The sequence below is a fragment of the Silurus meridionalis genome, chromosome 17, assembly GCF_014805685.1.
Source record: "Silurus meridionalis isolate SWU-2019-XX chromosome 17, ASM1480568v1, whole genome shotgun sequence".
NCBI classification, from domain to species: Eukaryota; Metazoa; Chordata; class Actinopteri; order Siluriformes; family Siluridae; genus Silurus; species Silurus meridionalis.
The window spans coordinates 2,345,041-2,369,971 of record NC_060900.1 but is presented as its reverse complement, the minus strand read 5'-3'; the positions used below and the strand labels follow the sequence as shown (position 1 = coordinate 2,369,971).

General features: G+C 38.2%; 3 protein-coding genes and 1 long non-coding RNA gene across 4 annotated transcripts; 2 read left to right on the top strand and 2 right to left on the bottom strand.

Annotated features, from left to right (window-relative positions):
- Positions 1-1,170: 1,170 nt before the first annotated feature.
- LOC124400130 (dickkopf-related protein 4-like) lies at positions 1,171-7,109 on the bottom strand. Its single transcript, XM_046871740.1, has 5 exons — positions 6,442-7,109; positions 6,019-6,206; positions 4,795-4,887; positions 4,628-4,706; positions 1,171-3,348 (listed from the first exon to the last, which is right to left on the bottom strand). Exons 2-5 carry the CDS (start codon positions 6,121-6,123, stop codon positions 3,086-3,088), a joined length of 540 nt encoding a protein of 179 aa, XP_046727696.1. The 5' UTR covers positions 6,124-6,206; positions 6,442-7,109; the 3' UTR covers positions 1,171-3,085.
- Positions 7,110-7,512: 403 nt separating this feature from the next.
- On the top strand, positions 7,513-19,299 carry LOC124400486 (chromaffin granule amine transporter). The gene is made up of 16 exons (XM_046872368.1): positions 7,513-7,641; positions 9,116-9,245; positions 9,930-10,308; positions 11,362-11,420; positions 11,827-11,910; positions 12,341-12,433; positions 12,567-12,656; positions 12,758-12,801; positions 13,800-13,860; positions 14,026-14,121; positions 15,589-15,667; positions 15,842-15,893; positions 16,600-16,663; positions 16,740-16,859; positions 18,335-18,468; positions 18,555-19,299. The coding sequence occupies exons 2-16, from the start codon at positions 9,131-9,133 to the stop codon at positions 18,660-18,662; spliced, it is 1,578 nt and encodes a 525-aa protein (XP_046728324.1). The 5' UTR covers positions 7,513-7,641; positions 9,116-9,130; the 3' UTR covers positions 18,663-19,299.
- Positions 18,517-21,053, bottom strand: LOC124400488. The gene is made up of 3 exons (XR_006928391.1): positions 20,927-21,053; positions 19,533-19,603; positions 18,517-18,651 (listed from the first exon to the last, which is right to left on the bottom strand). It is a non-coding gene; the product is annotated as an uncharacterized LOC124400488 (long non-coding RNA).
- On the top strand, positions 21,037-24,880 carry tti2 (TELO2 interacting protein 2). The gene is made up of 7 exons (XM_046872369.1): positions 21,037-21,780; positions 22,086-22,272; positions 22,368-22,460; positions 22,962-23,137; positions 23,283-23,426; positions 23,630-23,786; positions 24,223-24,880. Exons 1-7 carry the CDS (start codon positions 21,158-21,160, stop codon positions 24,310-24,312), a joined length of 1,470 nt encoding a protein of 489 aa, XP_046728325.1. The 5' UTR covers positions 21,037-21,157; the 3' UTR covers positions 24,313-24,880.
- Positions 24,881-24,931: the final 51 nt, after the last annotated feature.

The window sequence follows — 24,931 nt, the reverse complement described above, 5'->3', positions numbered from 1 at the left end:
AAAGCACACCCCACGTGTGTGTTATTGTACACGCTGTGGTTGGTGGTGTGGACGTGTTGGAGTTAAACAGGTGTCTTTCTTTTTTTTCCTCCCTACACAGCAGCTGAATGAAACTGAGCTCAAGTTTCTGCTGAGACTAACTCGACCCCAGATGCTCCAGCCACAGGTGTCTTATTTCTCTTACATGGCTCTGGTTTGTGCTCAAGACCATCTAATGCATCCTAGTGGACAGCTGGGAAGCAGGAAGGGTAACTCTAGCTGTTAGTGAACGCTGTGTGATAGATTAGATACCTGGGATCAGAGGTAAGAAGATCCGCATCTTATCTGGCAGGAGGCGGGCAAAAAGTTCCTGACTGAATAAAATAAAAAAAGCCAGAGATGTGTATCACTGTGAAGCAGAAGAAAGCTAAGGAAAAGGTTTGTGGTTTTATAAAAGTGTGTCAGTAAGGGTGTGTCCTTCTCAAAGCGGACTAGATGTATTTCTGCATTGTTGTCACTAGGTGGCGACAAAAGCAAAAAAAGATTGCAGAAAGAATAATTGAACGTTACCCTAATAAACACGATAGGGCACAAGAGTGAGAAAGAGTTTCAAACCAAGACATTTTACTCTATAACCAGTGCCCGAGCCATGCTTTTGTTCTTCAGTACCAAATATATAAATTAGGAATGTGCAACTCCATAACTGGCAGATGCAATTTGTGTCTCTATGCATAGTCAATATACATTAAAGATACACATGAAGCACACATACATACAAGTGCATATCTATAAATGAGAATATCATTTAAAAAATGATTTATTTGAGTAATTCCATGCAAAAGGTGAAACTCGTATATTATACAGATGCATCACACACACACACACACTGATATATTTCATGTGTTCATTTATTTTAATTTTGATGATTTTGGCTTACAGCTTATGAAAACCCAAAATTCAGTATCTCAGAAAAAGTTTAATATCGGAGACTCGTGATGTCTCACTCTAATCATCTCATCAAATCCAAACACCTGCAAAAGGTTTCCTGAGCCTTCAAATGGTCTCTCAGTCTGGTTCAGGCTCCACAATCATGGGGGAAAACTGCTGACTTGACAGTTGTCCAGAAGATGATCAATGACACCCTGCACATGGAGGGTAAGACACAAAAGGTCATCACTAAAGAAGCTGCTTCCTGTGTGTGATGAATTTATATAATATACGAGTTTCACTTTTTCTATTGAATTACTAAAATAAATAAACTTTTTAATGATATTCTAATTTATTGAGATGAACCTGTGTATATTTGTGTATATGGTACAATTCTAAGCTACAGAAGACAAGCATGTAAGTGCTCTAATGGTCCACCAGAGGGCGCTCAAATCCACCCCAGGACACAAATAACGGTGGTGCTAAAATGGGCTGTAAAGTACACCAGGCGCATGGGCCCCAACTCACCACTTTTAAAATATTATTTATTGTTAAATGTTATTTATTTGTTTTATGCCCAAACAAGTGTTTACCCTCAATATTGGAGTCAAATAAAATCCGTAAACAATAGAACATGAGATCTCGAGTACGCCATTTGCATGAAAACAGCAAAGAATATAATTAAACGAACGATATAAATTATTTTATTCCATTACAAAAAGAGGCACAAGGGAAAGAAAAAAAAATATTGTCCAAGAAGGGAAGCCCAAAATCGTGTCTTACAGTACAAACCCCTCATAAAACCGTCCCTTCTGCCCCGTGCTGCTGAGTAAACTAGCACATCCTACATTCAAAACAATGTAATCTATAATCATTAATAAAAATATTATTGCTTCAAAACAACAAGGGAACTGATTTCACATACACGAGGATTGCATGAAGAGTTTTAAAGACAAGAAATTGAATGTACAGGCAACATATCATGTACAACATGTCCATCAAAACAAAAAAAATTCTTGTAAATCATGATTCATTTGTAGTTTCATGCAGGAGCTACGAGTTTCATTTCACTAATAACCTGCTAGTTTTAGCTGCATGTCTGCCTCATCACAATCAGCCACAGGGGTCAATGTTGAACTCTTCAATCTATTTCATAACTATTTCAACCCTTCCGAAGAAGCAAGTGATGAGAAAAACAGGGAAGAAATCTTTTCAGACAAAATCCATGATTTAGACATGCAGTTTTTTGCACAACATGTTGTTTGGACAAAAGCAAAATGTGGCCACCGAACACGTCTTAGCAGCTTACGTTCAAACTTTACACATTCACCTGCCAGACATTACAAATCATTTCCAATCCTGACCTAGACAGGTGTGTCCAAAAATGGAAAGAAGGTGTCTATCTTGTTTTCTGACTCTAATCTAATCAAATGGCTCAGTACCATTTCGTGTGTTCTTTTATCTTAGTCGTCTAATTTGGTTGAAAATGTTGGCGTGCTAAACCGAACGTTGAATATCTGAGCAGAGATCGAATTCTGCACCTCGTAATGTCCCTGTGTAGCAACATAAAAGCCTCCCACAGACCGCCAGCAATCGTATAAGATCATTATACCATTATTATACGATTATGTCGCATTATTAGCGGCTTGTCAGAACAGTATTCTGGGTCGCCGAATTTCTGATACCGTTACATTATTTTTCACAGGCTGTCTTTGGTCACAAGGCTGTGACAGTAAAAGTCATTGGACCTGAATTACTGTGTGACGTAGGACGTTTATCGGCGTCTATCGCCTGGACCCAAAATTCTACATTGTATACCGTGCATTACACCTACTTAGGATCATGAACGGTATAATAAAAATATACAAATATTTATTAGCTGTTTGAATGTGATAATAAACTGGGGCTGGGGTTCTGCTTGCTAACAATGGTGCAAAATTCAATATATTAAAATGTAAAAATATATATTATAAGTGGGGATGAAAACTGGGAACAAAACACTCAATGCTTCAAGGTTTTCAAAGGTTTTCACCAGGCTGAAATGGTACAGAATTGTGAAACTTGAGCAGTCAAAATAAAAAGAATCCACACTTCTTTCAAAAATAATTGGCCAACATGCAGAGTGTCTGCTTTTTAAACAAATATCGGATTGGGACACAGCCCGTCTCTGGGCACGTCCCTAACGTGGGGTGTCTCGTTCCCTGTCGTAAACGTGGCACTCTCCTTGTCCCTTAAGGCTACCAGGTTTGGAGAGACAGTTCAGACCCGCCATGCAGTCACACCGCTCCAGACGTCTCCTCGATTTAGATTTGGGTCGCCCTCCTAATAGGCACATCTCGCCTTCCTGAAGAACCCTTTGGCACCGTCCTCCTCCGGGGTATTGAACGCAGCACCAGCCTTCTCCACAGTCACGTGAGCGCACACACTTACTCCTCTTTATCCCTATGGGAGGAAAAAATCCATGTTTATTATTATTATTAATAATATTATTATATATATTAATGATTGTTATAAAATTGGTTAAAACCTTGTTTGAAACTGTTGTATAGAAAAAATAGTCCCTGGTACTCGCACAGCAGTGACCTGACCGCATCACACTAACTCTGTATTAATGCGCCAGTTTTTTTTTTTTTTTTTTTACTGAAATCAGCTCGGACACTTGATGTCATGCTGCCTTCAAGACCTCCTTAGATGTTTGTGAATAAAGGAGTTTATAAGTGGCAGTCTATTCAAGTGTATTTTTGAAATACATTATTTCTGCCAGATGTTCCAAAGGCAGCAAGTTTCCATCATTAAATCACATAATCTTTAATTAATTAGCAACAAAGTCTACCTGTATATAAATGACATAAAGTGATATTATCAGGTGTTTAGTGGTTTGTAGTCGAGCCTTATGATTACATATTGCTTTATAAATTCAGTCTCGTATCAGTTTTCTAACACCCTAAACCCTGGAAGAACATGGTCAGAAACTCATATGTGATAAAAAAAAAAAAAAAAAAAGAACCAGACATGAATTGTAAACACAAGGTTTCAGGGTTCTAGATATCCTGATCTTGAACTGATGCTGCCAGATTTACGGCTCCATCTGATTTTGCGCTTATTACACAGCTGTAGGCTTTAAAGCTGCGGTTTGTAACGATTGAACGGCTCTGAAGATTTGTATCTCATCATCTCATATGTTTCTCGAGAGCAAAGTGATTATAATTTGACGATTAGAGCGCAATCAACTTTTTTCTTTGAGGCTTCTAGATATTTTCTGGGCCTGAAATGAGCTCCACAAGAAGAAGAAGAAGAAGAAGAAGAAGATTTGTCACAGATACGATACAGTGAAATTCCTTTCTTCACATTTCCATGACACAGCGCAACTGGTGGACAGAGGGTTAAGCGCCTTGCTCAAGGGCCCTGCTTAAGGACCCAAGAGTGGCCCTGGCTTGGCGATACTGGGGCTTGAACCAGACGGGGTATTGGGGTATTTTCCACTACTAATGATCGTGCCTGAGATCAACCTCATAAGCTACTGTGGAAGGATGAGATCAGATTTCTTAATAATGGTTAGATTAGATCGCATGTTCTTGTTTCAATTGCGGGAAACGAATAAAAAAACTATTACAAACTGCTTCTTTAATTTAAAAGTCAGATACGTTATAAGCCATTAAACCTCTCCAACGTCTATTCTTTATCTTCAACACAACCTGGAAACAAACCTGTTAGTTTTTACCTTTTTCAGTGACTGTATCATCAGACACTGGCCTCCTTTTACGTCCACGTCTCTTCTTCGAGGCCTCGCATCCGTTTTCCTGGAATTCAGAGGAGAAGTTCAGGAAACCCATAAGAAACTATCATGTGACAGTGATCCGGTTATTAGTGCTTATTTTTTGTACCGACCCACTGACTGGTGCATTCTGGGTTGTGCTGTCGGCGTCTGACGTTGTTATGGACGCTCACGTTCACTGTGACCTTCTCTGACGTCATCACCGTCTGTCCAAAACGAAGGAACAACAGTAGAATATCATGTTTCATGTTTAATGTGATGTGAATGAAGAACACCAGAGCTCAAGCAGGCCATGAAAAGATTTCACAATGTTCAAGGAGAATATTTACAGAAGGCAATGAAGCAAAAAAGGAGGAAAAATAAACAGAACCAGAACTAAAGTCCTCTTTAGGGACCAGTAGAATAAATATCAAAATAATAATCCGAAATGTGATATGTTTTTTTTTTTTAGCCGTTTACTGTTACATCCTGGTCTGTAGGACATTGTTTCTGTTTGTAATAACATCATTGATGTATAACTTTGTATAATACTTTTACGACATGTAATAGTTTTTTTTCTTGCATTTATGTAAAACATTTTCGAATGTTATAATAAAGATGCTTAATGCTTAATAGAAACGTCTTTCTTGCAGTTTTTATTTTATTTTCGCATGATGTCGGGGTGAAATGGCAGAAAAATGAATGTAAAAATGATTAAAACTACATTTCTATGGCTCTTTTTTTTCTTCTATTGCTCTTTTTAATGGAATGTTACAGAAGTGGTATAAATGTGAAATTTTATGTAATAAAACAGTCCTAATTTACCTCATCTACATTTGTTGCATGGACGATGCACTTAACTGGTTTATTTGAATAATAATAAAGAGCAGAAATCTGGATTTTACAAGCATCATATGATGAACCTAGGAAGCGTGATAACGCCTCATTTAGCACATGGTCCGACCTTTAATGGAAGTGATTTCACTGATTTGCAATCATCAAGATTTCAGAACAAACTGTATTTCAAATAAATGATGAAATTTTGCTGTGGTTTATAAAATGTGTCCCAAAATCTCTTCATCTCCATCCTGCATCATTCTACTCTTTAGACACAGACCTTATTAACCTAATGACATGCAACCAATCAAATCTTGAAAGCACATTACATTTTTTTTAATAATTATTTAATTGTTTGTTTGTGTGTTTATTTATTTCTCCCTGTATATTAGCTGAAATTGTTTTTTTTGTTTTTTTTATCTTTACTGGTTATTTCAATAAAAGGATATAAAATATGTGTGATTCTTTTGGAATCCAGAGTCAGGATGAGGAAGATGAGGAGGATGAGGACGAGCTCTTACCGGCTCAGAATCCGTAACGATCTCTCTGGAGGAGCGAATCTCATTGGAGTCCAAGCAGAGAACCGCCGGGACGAGGCACATGGCAAAAACAGCGAGCGTCCACATGGCGATCGGATTCCGAACGTAGTTTTTCAGTGCGGCGAGAAAAATTAACTTCCCTGATGTGTCTCCTGTGCTGGTCGTGTGCCCTATGAATATACGTCAAAACAGGACCCTTTATATAGCAGGCCCCAGCAGGTATTAGAGCGGTAATTAAGGCCAATTACTACCTCTAAGCTGGAGATGAAAAGCTCTTTTACGCATTTCACCTTCTGACAAAAAAACAAGTGTCATCAAAACTTTCTTTGAACACGGCCCGTGCGTTAACCGCATCAGTAGGCCCCGGATGGAAGCTGCTTCCCTGCGCCGGAACAGGTGATTTACCTGCGCCCTCAGCTTGAGCCGGCTTCTTCACTGCCTTTTCAAACCACCGGTTAATTACCAGATTAGACTTTACTGATCTACAAGGGCTGCTGCTGTTGCTTTTAAAAACGGCCCGAGCAGGCCACTGAACAGCGGAGATGAAAAGCGTTTCCGTTCAAGGCCGAGTTTCCTGATCAAATCCGCGTTAAATGTGGGATTTCCAGCCTGTAGTAGCCTCGGGAGAGCTGTAATTATCCCACCTGTTCAAACAGGATGGCCGAGAGAGAAAGACGCTGACTTCAAAGACAGACAAGGTTTAACAGGAGCAGGAAGACACCACGTCTCCTATTATTGCTCTGATTTTATACAAAAAAACTTCATTCCTGCTTTGCACTTTTCTGATAAAACAAAAAACATATGGAGAGTTTTGGGTCTGCTCTCAAAGAGCGAATTGTGTGTGTGTGTGTGTGTGTGTGAGTGAGTGAGTGAGTGAGTGAGTGAGGAAATAAGTGGAAACTGAGCACCAAGCAGGTGATGGATGTAGGAAGAAAGTCTTTAAAGCCTGAGGCTGTGCATAAAAAAAAAAAAAAATCAGATTACACACCAACAGACTGTCTGTGTGTGTGTGTGTGTGTGTGTGTGTGTGTGTGTGTTTATGCGTGCATGTATGCACGCACGCACCACAGGGTCTTCTTACACACTTTGTTCACCCACGCACACACACACACACACACACACACACACACACACACACGCTTTTGGTCAGTGTGCCACAAACATCTTCGACTCATACACAGCACACTGTTTAACGAACACAAGCAGCTGTTTAGCGTGTGTGTGTGTGTGTGTGTGTGTGTGTGTGTGTGTGTGTGTGTGTGTGAGGCTGACTGATAGAAAAGATAAACCTTGATGAACAGAAGCCTTCAGGTCATTCACCTACCCAATAAAAGACCAACAGATGCTAACAATTACCCTTGCTCTGACGCATTGTGTGTGTGTGTGTGTGTGTGTGTGTGTGTGTGTGTGTGTGTGTGTGTGGTGGTGGTGGGGGGTCCTAATAAGGTCTTTGTGTAAGTGTTGTCTCAAAAAACGAACAGAGCTCGCATATAGGGTCCAACAAGGGACCTGGCACACAACTCACCTGTCCTGGACACACACACAAACACACACGCGCGCGCATACACACTGACACTGACAGCGTGAAAGCCAAAGCAAATGAAGGTAAGACCAGTTTTAGTATTATTTTGATGCGCTTGTATTTTTTCTTATTGCATCTTATTAATTAATAATTAGTTAATAAGTAAAAGTGATTATTATTTATGACACATTTATAAACAAAAACTCGAACGGTCTTTCTTTTTAATGTTTTTTTTTATATAATTTGAATGATGTTGGTAAATTCGCTGGAAAATTTATGTATCAATCTCATTATACCATCTTAAAAAATGGATAAAAATTCTATCAAATAAAACAGAGAATGCACTTTACTAGTTTATTTGAATAGGTTTATTTTTATAGGTATATTATTTTGTAATTTATCAGCAGACTCTAGAAAATTTACAATAAACTAAATATACGGCCAAAATCTGGATTGCACAGATTTAGAATTATGTTTCATTAAGCAAATATGTTGAACTGTAATGAAACTGACTGCACTTTCACAGTGATTCTTTAATCAATATTTCATAAGAAATCTGTATTTAAAATGAAAGTATTTTGTTATTGTCTGGAAAACTTGTAATTAAGCTACTGTTGAGACACACAACTAACACAACTTAGTGACACGTTTATTAATTTTTTAGTTTGTTTATTTGTTTGTTTATTTTTACCTGTAAATTGGTTTATAAAATAATTGTCTTTTTTTGCTAGCATTACCACCCGCATCATAATACAATTTACATTGAAATCCATCCATCCATCCATTCATCCATCTATCTATCCATCTGTTAATCTTATTATTCATTTATACATCCTTCTACATATTTACCTAAGTGTCTGTCTATCCATCTTTTAATTTATCAATCTATCCACCCATCTATTTATCCTTCCATCCATTCATTCAACCACCTTTTCTCAGTTTATTTGATGCATTTCTTGAATTATTCTTAATATTAGTACATCAGTGCATTTTACAATACAATGTGTACAAACAGCACAAAACATTGGATTTCTTGCAAAAGCCTAAACTTTTCTAAAAATCCTCAGTTCATCTCTCAAAAGTAAGTATTAGCCTGGAGAAGATCTGCATATGACTGGAAATGGCAGGTGTCTTAATAATGTTTAGTCTATGTGACATGGAATATTTCAATTCCTGAATGAATTACATGTCATATTTATTTGTTTTTGTGAGATTATGTACTGAATAAATCAGCAACCTTAAATTTCGTTGTTTCCAGAATATAATCTCAGTCAGGTGTTTGTGAACACACTGTTCTGTGGTGATAAGTATGATGAGTGTGAGGAGTGTTTGCTGAGTTTGGCGTCTGGATGTAATTAAGTTCTCGCACGCTTTCTGGTCTCCGCCAATGGGTGCTGATTAGAGAACTTGAAGATCATCTTATCTCTGTTTGCCAGAGAATTTGTATGTATATATATATATATATATATATATATATATATATATATATATATATATATATGTGTGTGTGTGTGTGTGTGTGTGCGTGTGTGTGTGTGTGTGTGTGTGTGTGTGTAGTGAGCAGGTTTGGAAATGGTTGTGTTCAATCCAATGGAGTGGATCAGGATGAGCAGGGGCTCTCGGCGCCTCGTGCTGGTGGTCGTGTGTGTGGCTCTGCTCCTGGATAACATGTTGCTGACTGTTGTGGGTGAGTCAGTAAGTTTACTCACAAATGTGTCCAATCAAAATAATATCTGATTATGTCTCTAGCATGTACGAGGTGGTATCAGAAAGTTTCGAGACTGAGATTTATTTACTTTTACACACTATCACCTTTAAAACAGTCCCCTTGCACAGCAATACAGCGCCCCCAGTGGTCCTGCCACTGCTGTACCATGTCCTGGAAGTCTTCTTTTCAAAGCGTGTCAAGGACCTTCTGCGATTCGTGCTGGATCTCCACAATGGTGTCAAAAACGGTGACCTTCGAGCTGGATCCTGGATCTTTGGGAAAAGGACGAAGTGCGCATGAGTCAAATCTGGCAATAGTGTGGGTGCAGAAGTGAGATCATGTGGAATGGATCTCTGATGATCATCATGCACAAGTTGCCGAATGGTTTTGACATTTTCGAGGGTTGAACCCGTTGAAGGTGTTTCTGATCTCCCAACTCAAAACCCCTCCAACGATTCGTTGCAGCATCATCTTATGTCAAACATATGTCATGTCGAACATCTCTGTGGCAGATTTGCCCAGTTTCATGCAGACTTTCCCGTTTACTCTTTGTTCGCACGTGGTCAGAATAGCACCAGTTATCACCATTCGTCCTGAAACCTTTTGATACCACCTTATACACACCATAATATAATTTATATCAATCATCTTCTTTCTCTCCAGTTCCCATCATCCCTACCTTCCTGTATGCTATTGAGCATCAACCAAGTGAGCTTTCATCATTCTCCTCCTCCTCCTATAAATTGGATGCATCCTCTCCTCCCACTATGGACCAGCCCACCTTCTCCGCCATCTTCTCTCTCTATAATAACATGACCTACACCAACACCAACACCAACACCAACACCGTGACCCAGGAAAACCTCACCATATCAACTGTTACCCCAATCTACAATGAGAACACCAGCATTCCTGACTCCAGCCACTGCAAGGAGGACAAGAAGTTTCTAGAGGATGAGAACATAAGAGTCGGCCTCCTGTTTGCATCCAAAGCTATAGTGCAGCTTTTGGTCAACCCATTTGTAGGTCCTCTGACCAACAGGTGTGTAGTTATGCAGTGGCTTGACTGCTAATTCCTGTATAACCGAGATTAATGTTATGGCATGTGATTGTGGAATGAGACGTGGAGAACTGGAGGTCTGAATGACTTCTAATAAAGAGTTTTGGATAGTAGGGAGGAGAGGGGAAGCGATTGTGTGAAAACTTGATAGAGAACGAAGCCAATGGGAATTAATAGCCTGTCAGCTTTCTGATAGACTGCCAACTTCAATCCTCATGGCATCCGAGGGATCTTTACTCTGTTTGAACCGAGTTCCTCTGGTAATCTAAGGGCATTTATGTATTTATGTACTTCCACTATCTGGAAGATTGCTTCCCCTTTAGGACTTCAGAGTTACTCTGATGTTCTTCAGGATATTCAGGATTTTCCTCTTGCCCTTGCTCTTAATTAAAGTAAGAAAAAGCTAATTGTCAAGGTTTCTTTGGATAATCGGTGATTTCTATTAGGGCTTTTGGTTTTTACTTGTTAAATATACATTACAGATCTTTTTTTTCTTTGCATATTCTAGCTTGTTAGGATTTTGGGGACAGAGTCAAGATGACAGGGTCAGCCATGATACTGCACCCAAGAAGCAGAGAAGATTAAGGGCCTTGCTTGAGGGCCCAACTGTAGCAGATTAGTGGTGCTGGGGCTTGAATCGTCAACCTCACAATCAGTAACCGAGAGCCTTAGCTGCTTAGCTACTACCTCCCTGAACGGGAATTGTTTAAAATTACTATAGCTGGCTTTGTTTAGTGTAATATAATCATTTATATAAGTTGTTTTGGAGGAAAGACTTCTATAATGGTTATTTTAGTAGGTACTATTTGACCCGGACATTAGAAATGAAATTCAGAATCAAATATATAAAAAATATTGAATTAATTTATTATAAATAAAATACAGACGTCGTGTAAATTGTTAGAAAATAAAATACTGTCTATTTTGTCGACAGTGAAAACACTGATGACAGTGACCCTGACAGTGATGTGTTGCAAAGTTACGAAACACCTACAGCTTTTCAGCAAATCGATTTGTGCTTCTTTCATTTTTTAGGATCGGCTACCACATACCCATGTTCGCTGGGTTTGTCATCATGTTTGCCTCGACAATAAGTAAGAAAATCGTGACACCCATCACACGAGTACATCAGCTGCACTTTCAAAATGGTTTATAATTTGGTTGAATTTTTTAAAAGCCTTGTCATGTGTATTCAGCACCAAAACTATTGGCACCATTGAAAAGAATGGGTTAAAATGGCTGTATGTATTTTTATTTCGTAAATAACTTTTCTTTTATTTATAATTTGTAAATTTCTATATAAAGTTCTATAATTTTTCCTATTAATTACCTAAATATACAATTTGAAGTTGTTCAGTTAAGGTGTGTTTTAATGGGATCTGTATTAATGGTTGGTTTTGATCTGATGTAATAAGATTTTTTTGTGTGTGTGTGTGTGTGTGTGTGTGTGTGTGTGTGTGTGTGTGTGTGTGTGTGTGTGTGTGTGTGTGTGCCGTTCAGTGTTTGCTTTCTCAGAAACGTACACCTTGCTGTTTTTTGCTCGTTCCCTCCAAGGAATTGGCTCCTCCTTCTCCTCCGTTGCAGGTACAATGCATGTGTGTGTGTGTGTGTGTGTGTGTGTGTGTGTGTGTGTGTGAGAGAATAGCGATCAAATGTCTCTGTACTGAGCGATATATGTGCCTATTTTGGTCCTGTGTAGACATTTGCTTGGTCTCTGTTGGTTTATTTCAACATAAACTACTACATGGAGAATTAGATACTAAGATTAGATTTTTAATGAGATGTTGATGTAAGTATAGGATATATAGGATATTTTGCTACAAGAACACACCTCTCACAATTGTGCATTACAGTTACATTGAAGTATATTAGGACCAATAGAAATAGATTTACTATTAAAATAATGGATTTTTAATTTTTATTATTGATTGTGTTGGACTAATATATATTGTGTGTGTGTGTGTGTGTGTGTGTGTGTGTGTGTGTGTGTGTGTGTGTGTGTGTGTGTGTGTAGGACTGGGCATGCTGGCCAGTGTGTACACTGATGATAATGAGAGAGGGATTGCCATGGGGATAGCACTCGGAGGTCTCGCCATGGGTGTGCTCAGTGGGTGCTAAGACTTACAGAGTTTAACCACAATAATTACTAATTAATACATCAGGATGTTCAGCTGTTATTGTGTGTGTGTGTGTGTGTGTGTGTGTGTGTGTGTGTGTGTGTGTGTGTGTGTGTGTTGCAGTTGGTGCTCCTTTCGGCAGCGTCATGTACGAGTTTGTAGGCAAAAGTTCTCCGTTCCTCATCCTGGCCTTCCTCGCTCTGTTTGATGGAGGTGAAATAAAATGCATCTGATTAGATTTTTATCTGCATTATAATTATTATTGATGTTTTTTGTGTGTTAATGTTTTATTTCATTTTATTTTTTAAACATAGCACTTCAGCTTTGTATCTTGCAGCCCTCTAGGATATCTCCCAGGGTAAGGACAAACACCTCGGCTGTCCTCTCAAATATATTTATTCACAACAGAACTACAGCTAATAGCTGCTATAACAGAAGAGATAACAGGAATGTGCTTGTCTTTTGGACGAGGCACAACAGCAAATATAACCATAAATGGATAAAAAGAACTGTGTTATACATTATCATGGACAAACTGCTGTGGTATGAGACGAATAAGGAACCACTGGTAGAAGAAAATAATGAACAATGGGATGATGTGCTTGTTCCTGTTACTGTATTTGTTATTGCAGCAAAAAAAGCTAGAATTTAAACTTCTCTGTCCTGAAGATGTCAATAAACGTAAAGATACATACGTTTAAAATAGTAAACTATATACTATAATAAATAAAATTTGTATAATAATAATACATATTAGTAGAATAGTAAACAGTTTTAAACATATATATATACATACATTATGGCAAAAGTATTGGGACACCTTTAATCCTATAAATTGGATGTACACAATTGTATTGGACGTCTTTGGATGCGGCAGCATGAAATGTTCCCTTCACTTTGGAGACCCAAACCTGTTCCAGCATCACAATACCCCTGTGCACAAATACAGCGCCATGAAGATATACTTTCCATGGGTTAGAGTGGAAGATCTCCTGCTATAGAGCTCTGAACTCAACCCTACTGAATATGAATAAATGTGAACACTGACTGCACACCAGGCCTCCTCACCTCACCTTCATCAGTACCTGACTTTACTAACGCCCTTGTTGCTGAATAAATCGCCACAAGCACACTCAAAAATCTAGTGGAACATCTTCTGAGAAGAGTGGTGCTTATTATAAGAGTAAATGGGGACTAAATGTGGAATGGGATGTTCAAAAAGCACAAAGCAATCTTATGCTCAGGTGTCCACAAACTCAACCATATTTGTGTGTATCAGGGCATATATCACTTATCACATGTTTAATTGTGGACTTTTGTGTTTTAAGATTGAATGAATGTTTGTTTGCTTTTCAGGGTGTTGAGGGAACACCACTGCTAACTCTGCTGAAGGACCCTTACATACTTATCAGCGCAGGTGTGTGTGTCTGTGTGTGTATATGTGTGTGTGTGTGTGTGTGTGTGTGTGTGTGTGTGTGTGTGTGTGTGTGTAAAACCCTAAGTACTTGACATCTATCACCCAGCCTATGTGTAGGTTTATTACTTGGATATAACATGCATCCTGATGTGTGATTATCCGCAGGATCGTTGTGTTTTGCCAACATGGGCGTGGCCATTTTAGAGCCCACTCTGCCTATATGGATGATGCAGACCATGTGCTCACCAAAATGGCAGCTTGGTAAGAATCTCCACTGCATGCTTTATTCCTTTATATAACAAATAAAATAATATATAAATAACCTTTACAAAAAACTAGCCAATATTTACATCTAGTTGACATTTCTTTTTCTGACTGATTCGTGTATTCTTATGATCGTTGAACCAGATGTTTATAGGAGGGTCAGCAATTTTTTAAATCAGCTGTAGCTAAGAACTTAAACATTTGTGTAAGAATGATAATAATAATAATAATAATAATAATGATAATAATAATAACAATAATAATAATAATCAGCAGGTGGAAAGTTAATTGAGCTTATCAACCCTAGACAGGTGTGTCACTTAAGGTTTTAAGCAACCCTCTCAGACTAATAATAAGGGAAGGTAAGAAAAAATCTAGCGATTAGATGAAAAGAGTTGCAGGATCACCTGAAATCAGCCGAGATATTGGGATGGAGAACAATGCAAAGCTCAAGGCATTTGGTTTATCATTTATATAGGATTCACATGTAGAACACCATAAATCCCATACTATGTATGTGCAAGTGTCATGAAATGGTTCTGCTTCTCTTCTCACTCGCATTAGGCATCATTGAAGAAATCATGAATGCAATGGGTCCAGATATTTTAGAGAAGAATTAAATTTCATTGACCAAAAAAGTCTACACAAACAGTTTTGCGCTCAAGTCTCCATCAGTAAAAACCTCAATAATGTTCTGTTACCAACATCACCTCTGGCTCGCTCCTTAGGGATGGACAATTGAATTAATTGACAATGTAAATTCTTAATCTATTTATTCCTGTAAAACTTTTTCATGAGGATGTCTATTAAACGAATAGTTTAAAAAATAGAAATAAATCGAATTCAATCTTCTGGTTTGAACCCCATGTACAATTTATGAAGGATTTTTTAAAGCTGCGTGTCCAACCAATTTCATGAATGGGAGACTGTTTGACAAGAGGAATGGGTCCAAATTGAGCCACAATGCTGTAAGAACCTAATTGCTTGTTAGTGTAGACGTCTCGACGCTGTAATTGGCAACAACAGCAATGCGAATAATTAATTCTAAGGTCGGTAATTTGTGGTGTCTAATACGTTCCTTCTTTCTCGGAAGGCAGTGAATGTAAATCTAAAGTGGATCTGCGTACTGAAAGCATATTAAATAGCAAAGAAACGCTCGTTTTCTTTCACTGGTGTTATTTCGACTTTGTCACATCTAAATTGACAAAATTCTGCTGAAATCGTTGCCTTTAGCTTTGATCTAAAAGAGACGTGGTGGCTCCAGACATCTCCACGGGACATCAAGGCCTCAGGGTATTACTATAATTGTTTTTTTTTTTTTTTTCTTCTCATGAGGCTTAGTCGGCTGATCAAAAGCACAGATATGTTTGAGAGTGTATTTAGAAGGTGGCGGACTGCATTTTCTCTGTCAGTTTGATCCATTGATGTCACAAGATCATTTTTTTCTATGCAATGATTTTGCAGGTGTGGCTTTTCTACCAGCCAGCGTGTCTTATTTAATTGGAACCAACCTGTTTGGCCTGCTGGCCAACAAAATGGGCAGGTAAAGTGTAATTCTGGTGCGTTTTATAACATCCAAATGAAATTTCGTAGGTCATTTCATAAAATCAGTCTTAAAATTGAACTTGCAGTAGCTTCATCTATGATCAAGATTTTTTCACGTCCATGAAATTGAAGTTTATATAATACTAGATTGTTGGATCTGTTTTTTTCCCAGGTGGCTGTGCTCCATGATCGGCATGGTCATCATTGGCATCAGCCTCCTTTGCGTGAGTAACTCCGCCTCCTCATTTTACTAGCGTGCTTCTGATTAAAAAAACAGAAATATCAAATCACCAAAGAACAGATGAGAGCGATACAGGATTTTTTCAACAAAATTATTTTGTTGAGTTGTTTCAATATATCCAACATCGATGCGGTTTGTAAAAGTGTCGCATGTGTGTTTAAATTTTAAAAAAGCACAAAACTTTTCCAGCACAATTGTATAAAATGTCTTTTTAATACAGTAGCATGAAATTTTCCCTTCACTTGACTTCACCAGGAGACCCAAACCTGTTCCAGCATCATACCCCTGTGCACAAAGCTGCTTGACCTGGGTTGGAGAACAAAGATCTCCTGTTATAGAGCTCCACCTCTATTGAATGAATAAATGTGAATGCTGAATGCCCCACAGTCCTCCTCACCTTCTAACCTTCATTAGTACCTGACTTTACTAACACCCTTGTAGCTAAATGAGCACAAATCTCCACAAAATCTAGTGGAACATCTTCACAGAAAAGTGGATCTTATCATAACAGTGAATGGAGACTAAATGTGAAATGGGATCTTCAATACAATTATTTTGTCTGTATACATTATGCAAATGTAAAACTTCCTGTCCACTTAATATTAAGGAATGGCAACTCTTTCTCTCTTTAGCATTTGTTGCTCTTTTTCAGTCCACTATAAAACAATGTAAAATCCAAATTCTTACAGGTTCCTCTAGCCAAAAACATCTACGGCCTTATTGGCCCTAACGGAGGACTAGGATTCGCGATCGGTAAGAACAGCACTTAGATCTCTGACAGAACAGGATTTTGTCTGTAATCACTGAAATTTTTATATTGTATTCGTAGGGATGGTCGATTCATCTATGATGGCTATAATGGGCTACCTGGTGGACATCAGACACATCTCTGTGTATGGCAGCGTGTACGCCATAGCGGATGTAGCACTTTGTATGGGGTTCGCTATAGGTAAGGATTTATACTGGAGATTATTTCTAACTTTAAAGAAAATGTATCTACTTGAACACATTTGTCATGGTGTATTAGAATATAAAGCGTCGGTTCATCATTTTTAGTCATTTTAACAATATATAGCTGAAGCAGTACACCGTGAAATGAGACAATGTTTCTCCAGAACCCTGGTGCTACATCACACAACATAAAGCTACATAAAACAACATAGAGCTATATCACAAAACATAGAGCTACATTACACAACATAGAGTTACATCACACAACATAGAGCTACATAAAACAACATAAAGCTACATCACACAATATAGAGCTACATAAAACAACATAGTTACATCACACAACATAGAGCTACATAAAACAACATAGAGCTACATCACACAATATAGAGCTACATAAAACAACATAGAGTTACATCACACAACATAGAGCTACATAAAACAACATAAAGTTACATCACACAATATAGAGCTACATAAAACAACATAGTTACATCACACAACATAGAGCTACATAAAACAACATAGAGCTATGTCACACAACATAGAGCTACATAAAACAACATAGAGCTACATCACACAATATATAGCTACATAACAGAACATAGAGCTACGTCACACAACATAGAGCTACATAAAACAACATAGAGCTACATCACACAATATAGAGCTACACAAAACAACATAGAGTTACATCACACAATATAGAGCTACATAACAGAACATAGAGTTACATCACACAACATATAGCTTACCCACACAACATAGAGCTACATAAAACAACATAGAGCTACATCACACAATATAGAGCTACATAAAACAACATAGAGTTACATCACACAATATAGAGCTACATAACAGAACATAGAGTTACATCACACAACATAGAGCTACATCACACAACATAGAGTTACATCATACAATATAGAGCTACATCACACAACATAAAGCTACATCACACAACATAGAGTTACATCACACAATATAGAGCTACATCACACAACATAAAGCTACATCACACAACATAGAGATCACACAAGGCAGATCTGAGGTCTAACGTAAATGTCCGGGCCACATAAAGTGCATTGTGTGCAACCGAGTGTAAACAGTGCAGACAAAAGACAGTGCAAACAGACAACACAAGACAAAAACACAAAACACATAATAGCACCAACCAGTTACTAATGGCTGTTTCAGCAACATGCATAGAATTGTTGTATAGGCCTTTTTTTCTAAGGGATCTTTGAAGTCCTATGCTAATGACAGATCTAGCGAATGTATATAATGTATATTTTTAAAATAAAGAATTGCCCCTTTAAAGAGTGCTATACGTTTATAATAAATGCACCTATAAGTGTATAATACTACATTTTTTTCTTATGAAGCAGATAAAAATCACACTATGGCACACAGACGTATGTATTTTTAGAAAACATATCCAGTGAGACTTTATTACCCTTTATTATGACACAGGTCCGTCTACTGGAGGCGCTATAGTGCAAGTGATTGGATTCCCATATCTTATGGTCATCATTGGGGTGGTCAATATACTTTATGCACCACTGTGCTACTTTCTGAAAAACCCAGCTGCTCAGGAGGAGAAGATGGTAACACACACACACACACACACATGCACAGATGGAGCAGACAATCTCTTTAGGCTATGCTTATTCATGTGATATTTTTCCTGCAGGCGATTTTAAACCAGGAGTGTCCCATGGACGTAAAGAGTTACAACACACAGCGTGAGTGTAGAGAGTTCCCCCTGAGTGACGAGAGCGATGCTGACCCTGAGGAGTAACATACACACACACACACACACACACACACACACACACACAGTAACAAATAAAGCACTTGTTATAGGGTTATCTTGTTATAGGTAAAGAACCTCCTGTTTACAACCTGAAGTCTCTGTGTTTTTTCCCTTAACAACATATGAGCGTTTTATTCCTCTTTTACCGCCACAATGTGTCAACGATTACAACTGTGTTACAAATTTGATGACACATGCATTTTAGACATTTTCCTATTCTCACTATAGCAGCTATAAACACTCTTTCTCTCATCTGCTTTTTTTTCTCTCTTGCTTTTGTTCTCTTCTCTTCACGTTATATGAATTCGCATAGTGTAAAACCAACTATTCTGTGGAAAAAAGCATTGCTGACACTGGAGACTCCACTTCCAATTAAATCATTTTAATAAACCAATTTGAAGTATCGGTAATCCTCACACAACGTTAAAAGGATAATATACAAGTATGTGTTGTTTGGCGTATAACCTGGAGTCTCTATGTGTACTCATAAAGAAATTGTAAGGTATTCGAATGTATTATTAGTTCTGACCAATCAGAATGGAGTATTTGATATGGTTGCAGTATAATGTGATATTAATGCTGTTTTGTATTTTAGCCATGATTTTAATAAACTATTTGCTTCACAGAATTTGTGATTGTTTTCTACAAATCTTATAAAAATATTTACAGGAACAGTAGATTCATTATTATAGTAATCCGAGGATTTTAATGATTTTAAATACTTGGTATGGTGGTATTAATCTGCTTTTTTTTAAGCAAACATCATCACGTAGACGAGCTTTCACCGGACGTGATACTGAAAATCCAATATCCTCTCAATCAAAGCACTTTATTCCAACGTCAATAAACACTCACGCTGTAAAACGTCAACGGTGACGTGTCGTTTTCCGGCTGATAGGCATCTGGCACATGTTTCCTTCTGCAATCTGACGGAAAGACAAAAGAGTGACAGATGTCCACAAAACCGTCTACAGTTCAACCACCAGATTTAATTTCCACCCTGCCTGAGTTAATAAAAGCTCTGTAAGGATGAATAGAAGAGCTTTTACAAAGGCAGGAGCTGCTCAGAGGATTCAAAATGCCTAGGATTTATTCTGCTCTTTGTAACAAAAAAAAAAGGTTATTTTAGGTATAGTTTTTTTTTTTTATTTAGTTTAGGTTTTAGTAACAGACTTTGCTTTCATATAGCAAAACACACTTCAGGATACAAAGACAATGATTTATGGCAGTACATTTACCTGAATATGGCTATTTAAATATCTGTACTGCCAACAAATGTGCAAAACGACACCTAAGCATAAAATTGGTATGTTTTTTTTAACCATTATAACCCATTTGCTGTTATAATAATCTCTACTCTTCTGGAAAGATGTTTCACCAGATTTTGGAGTGTGCTTATGGAGATTTTATTCACCACAAGAGTGTTAGTAAAGTCAGGGCTTTTTCATGCTGGAATAGATTTAAATCTCCCAGTTTTCATAGTTCACGTGTTTGGATTGAGTCTCACTGATGGTAAAATGTTTAGACAAACCCATACAATTTTTATGAAACATCTACACTTTACCTTGATGTACAGTTCAATCATTATAATTCTCAAAACTCTTTTTTTTTTTTATTTAATTGGTGAATCCTTTTCAAATCTTATTGTTGAACCTTTTTTTTCCCCAAAAGCTTTTAACAGATCCTGGGAAGATGAGCGTTTAAATCGCCTAATTTCAAAGCAGAATGTGGCCATGCAAATAAATAAATAAACAAACAAACAAACAAACAAATAAACAAACAAACAAATAAATAAATTATAATAATAATAATAATAATAATAATATAATTAGTAATAATACAATTAATTTTATAATTATTTATTATTATTATTATTTAAACAAATGTAATTATTATATAAAGTATATATTTATATTATATAAATGTAATTATATATAATAAATTATTTGTTTAAATAATAATAATAAATAATTATAAAATTAATTTAATATATATATATATATATATATATATATATATATATATATATATATATATATATGTAAAAAAATTATTTATTTATTTATTTATTTATTTATTTTTTTTTTTTACATTTATATATGTGTATATACACACACACACACACACACACACACACACACACACACACACACACACAACAAATCTATAAAATCCTTATAAAATATTAAGTATGTATTAAAATGATTACATTAAAATATCGAATCACGGAAATGTCCTAACAAACAAACCCGGTCTTTTGTGTTATGATTGGTCCATATAACATCCCGCCCTTTAGACTATCCAATCAGAGGACGGTTTGTCAGACGTATCAGCGAATCGCACAGAAGAAAGCGGGAATTGTACTGAAAGCTGCGTAGAATGACGTCACTTTCCTGCGACTACTATCATGAGCAAAATAAAGCGTGTATTTATCCAGTATATAGGACTGTATGAGGTAAATGAATTGATAGGAAACAGAAATGTCTCTGGAGCTTCTTCTTCAGGATTTCAGTATACACTGTGACAGTGAGGACGTTAGTGTCATTCCTGTTCTTTCTGGAATCCGTGAACGCTTTGAGGAGAGAAATGCAGACAAGCCGAGCATCCTGATCCGCACCGCCGATCTGTTCAGGACCCGCTCCGTGTCCTGGCTCTTCCCCGAGTTCAGCTCACGTGTACGGAGCACGTACGCAGATTTGGTGAAATCGTGCATTAGACACGCTGCGCTGCCTACGTGCGACACGGACAGCGGGACTTTATCCGCCACCAGCTATGAGCTCATCCCGGGAAGAGCTGTAGCGGTCGCTGGAACTCTTCAGGCTCTGATCGCTCAGCTCGGAGAGGCGCTGCGGTGTGGAGATCCAGGGGCGAAGGCGCTGTTTCACACCCTCGGTCCGCTCCTGTGCATCTTCTCCATCACACATTTGCAAAAGCAGCCGTGGACCGATCAGACTTCCAGGGGGTGTGCTCTGGAGCTGCTGAAGTGCACAGTCACAGCCAGTGGAAGCGGATCAGTGCAAGAGCTGCTGTGTGGAAGTGATGGAAGAGGAAGCACAGGGATCCTGAAACCCATCCTGGAAACACTGCAGCCTGATATGACCAAGTGAGATTCATTTCACCATCTATAAAAACCCAAACTCTTCTTGTCCTCATCCCAGTAAAAGAGAAGTTTAAAAACCATATAAAGGATAAGCACAACATTTTTACATTGCATCAGCCTGACAGTGTGCCTTTATAAACAAAACAAACATCCATTAAGCAAAAATATATTGCAGTATATTGAAAAAGTGTGTATCATAATAAAAATATATGGCAATACTGATTACAGTCACTAGTCTTGTATTAGTCCCTTTAGGATTAATAAAGTTCTATCTGATCTAACCTTTAAAATAATTTCTCTGTCTTTAGAGAAACCTGGAAGCGAAACGAAGCGGTGAAACACGTCTTCTCTTGGCTGCTGGTACAAGTTGGGCGTCCTTACTTAACCGACTACTTGGACAAGGTCTTCCCCCCGTCCCTGCTCATATCAGACGACTACCGGACAGAAAACAAAGTCCTCGGAGTGCACTGCCTCCATCATATCGTCCTTCACGTGGTCAGATGAGACAAACGTATCTTTATCCGGTATAAAAATGTGTGCTCATGTTGACTACATGTAATCTGAGTGTATTTGCTCGTCTTTGTGTGCAGCCTGCTGCTGATTTGAGGCAGTTTAACCGAGCTCAGGTGCTTTACGACGCTCTGTACAATCACCTGTACACCTCCGACGCTCCTCTCATACAGGTGGGATACACGTGTATAACGCACCCTATACAACACACCCTGTTGACCTGCCATTAGTGATGAAGAACTTTTGACCAAAAGGTGGAGAGTTCAAATCCCACCACCGTAAATTTGCCACTAATTGGCCCTTGATCAAGGCCCCTAACCCTCATCTGCAACAGTTGTCTGAATCTTATCTTATCTTAAATGTTATAAATGTAAATGCCACTTCACTCGACTAAACGCCCTGTAAGATTAGCGCCTGCTTTTGTCCTTTAGTGTATTTGGTATTTGTACAAAATAGCTTCAGGTTGATGCAGGAGATATGAGGAGAGCTTTATTTGGACTTCAGTTTCAATTGCCTTTTTGTTATTGACTATATATTTAACCATGCATGTCTGAATGTAGCTGATTTGATGCCCTTACTCATGAAATGATTCGGTCCTAGTACTGAACCCTGGAGTATTCCTTGTAAAAACATCGGGTTTTCCTGTAAAACACACCTGTATTTTGTCGCTGCAGGTGGTCTTGCCGTGTCTCATAGATCTACTCTCAGTCCTCGAGAAGCCTCAAGGCCCAAAGCGTACTCCAAACCGCTACGACAGCGTCCTTCGCCTTATTTTAACCCACATGGAAATGGAGCACAAGCTCGCACTCCGCCGGATCTACGCTAGCAACCTCCTGCCGTTCGTCGAAAAGTGAGTAGTGCGTCACACGTCACGAACACGTTTGCTCACAGTTACTTGGTGGAAATGGAAGCTGTTGGGAGTGGTTAAGATGTTCTACTTCTGATCAGAAGGTCATGAGTTCAGATCCTCTCTATCACTTTTGTCGATCCTACAGGATGGGTATAGGCATCGCTCGGCACCTGAAGAGGCTGGAAAGGGTGATTGTTGGATATCTGGAAGTCTCAGATGCTCCAGAGGAGAAAGCCCGCCTTAGCGTACTGAAAGTTCTAGAGAGGACGATACAGGTTGTCTGGCCAAGGTGCTTACAGTACATACTGTATAGTTTATACATTACAGTAGTGTTAATTGCTCTGTTTCTCTAACGTAACGCATCTCCATCTCTAAAAACGATAAGAAATCCAGCACAGTGACTGCAGATTATGTGGAAGGTTCTCCTTCTTCTCCTGAATGTGTGTGTGTGTGTGTGTGTGTGTGTGTGTGTGTGTGTGTGTGTGTGTGTAGGATGGAGTGCAGGGTGGCTGTTTTGGCCAGGAGCTTGCTCAGGTTCCTGGTGGACGTCTCTGAAGAGTCTCTGTCTCCCGAGCTCATTGAGGAGCTGTTGACCCAAGCGACACACTGCCTTCTGCTGCTGGACCACTGCTCACATGGCAGACTGAGGGTACGTATAATACCTAGAGATGTGGCCAAGAGCTGTGCGGTCCTGCCTCCTCTTAGAGGGAGGGGCAGATGCGTCATTCCAAGGCGTGGCTTGTTTCTGAGAGATTTATCGTGAAGAATTAGCAGTGATGGAAATGCGCATAACTGTATTAAACAACACTGATTATCTGGTTACAATCAGAGGGGCAACTGCACATTTGCTGATCATGCAAAATGTGTGGCACCAGGATGCGCTATGGGAAGGTGGTGAGCTATCTAGTGGAACATCTTTCCAGGAGATTTAATTTGAATCGGTTAAGGTTAACTCATTTGTGTGTTTTTCGATGGTGTCTTAAGTCTTAAATTTCATCCTTAATGGTCTTCAAAAGTTTAAAATTTGACAGTGAAACCTGCAGAAACCCTGATTTCATGCTCTGATTAACATGGTTTGTTTGCAGGTGGAGCTGAAGGAACTGGACACCAGCTGTGTGTGTGAGCAAGTGTTAAAGCACATACAGGATCTTACTCACGCAGAGTGTGTGAGCTGAGATCATCAACGCTCGATCCGTCACACTGTAAACTAAGGATCTGAAGCCAGTAAAGGAGATCCATGTCATCACTGCTATTATTTAAAAAAAAAAAATTGTAAGTGTGATAAAGGATTATGAAATACAAAACAATTATCTTAACTTTTATACTCAGGTTTTTTTGGAAACTCTGGAAATGTATGGAATGTTCTGGAATGCGAGGATCTCAATCTGTTTTCTTTTATCCTCTAAACTCACATATTCTGTGCATTGTTTTTTATTTTTTTCTTTCGTTCATTAAATGTCCTTTTTTCCCCTCAAAGTCGACAAAACTTCGCCAAAATCCTGATATTAAAAAAAATTGTTTTTAATTACAAAAAAATACAAAATCTGTATTTCCATTTCCAGAAATGTATTTCTTTTCCAAATTCAGTTGTACAGTTTCTGATCCACTACTTTTTATTTATTTATTCCTTTTGGCTGCTTTTTAAGATTTAATAATGCACTCAGTTCGCTATGCTAAGCTGAAACTCCTGTTCATCTTCATTTCAGTAGAATCGTAATAAACGCTTGATTATAAGTTTTTTAATCTGTCCAGGAATACAGTCAACATTCAAATATCTGTACAGAAAAACATTTT

Coding starts and splice junctions, on each gene's coding strand:
- LOC124400130 (XM_046871740.1), bottom strand. CDS start 6,123: ATGTGGACGCTCGCTGTTTTTGCCATGTGCCTCGTCCCGGCGGTTCTC. Junction 4,707..4,794: donor CAGAATGCACCAGTCAGTGG/GTCGGTACAAAA, acceptor TCTGAATTCCAG/GAAAACGGATGCGAGGCCTC. Junction 3,349..4,627: donor TGATACAGTCACTGAAAAAG/GTAAAAACTAAC, acceptor TTCCTCCCATAG/GGATAAAGAGGAGTAAGTGT.
- tti2 (XM_046872369.1), top strand. CDS start 21,158: ATGTCTCTGGAGCTTCTTCTTCAGGATTTCAGTATACACTGTGACAGT. Junction 21,781..22,085: donor CTGCAGCCTGATATGACCAA/GTGAGATTCATT, acceptor CTCTGTCTTTAG/AGAAACCTGGAAGCGAAACG. Junction 23,787..24,222: donor GCTCACATGGCAGACTGAGG/GTACGTATAATA, acceptor GTTTGTTTGCAG/GTGGAGCTGAAGGAACTGGA.
- LOC124400486 (XM_046872368.1), top strand. CDS start 9,131: ATGGTTGTGTTCAATCCAATGGAGTGGATCAGGATGAGCAGGGGCTCT. Junction 12,657..12,757: donor CCTCGCTCTGTTTGATGGAG/GTGAAATAAAAT, acceptor TTTTAAACATAG/CACTTCAGCTTTGTATCTTG. Junction 15,894..16,599: donor TTGGCATCAGCCTCCTTTGC/GTGAGTAACTCC, acceptor AAATTCTTACAG/GTTCCTCTAGCCAAAAACAT.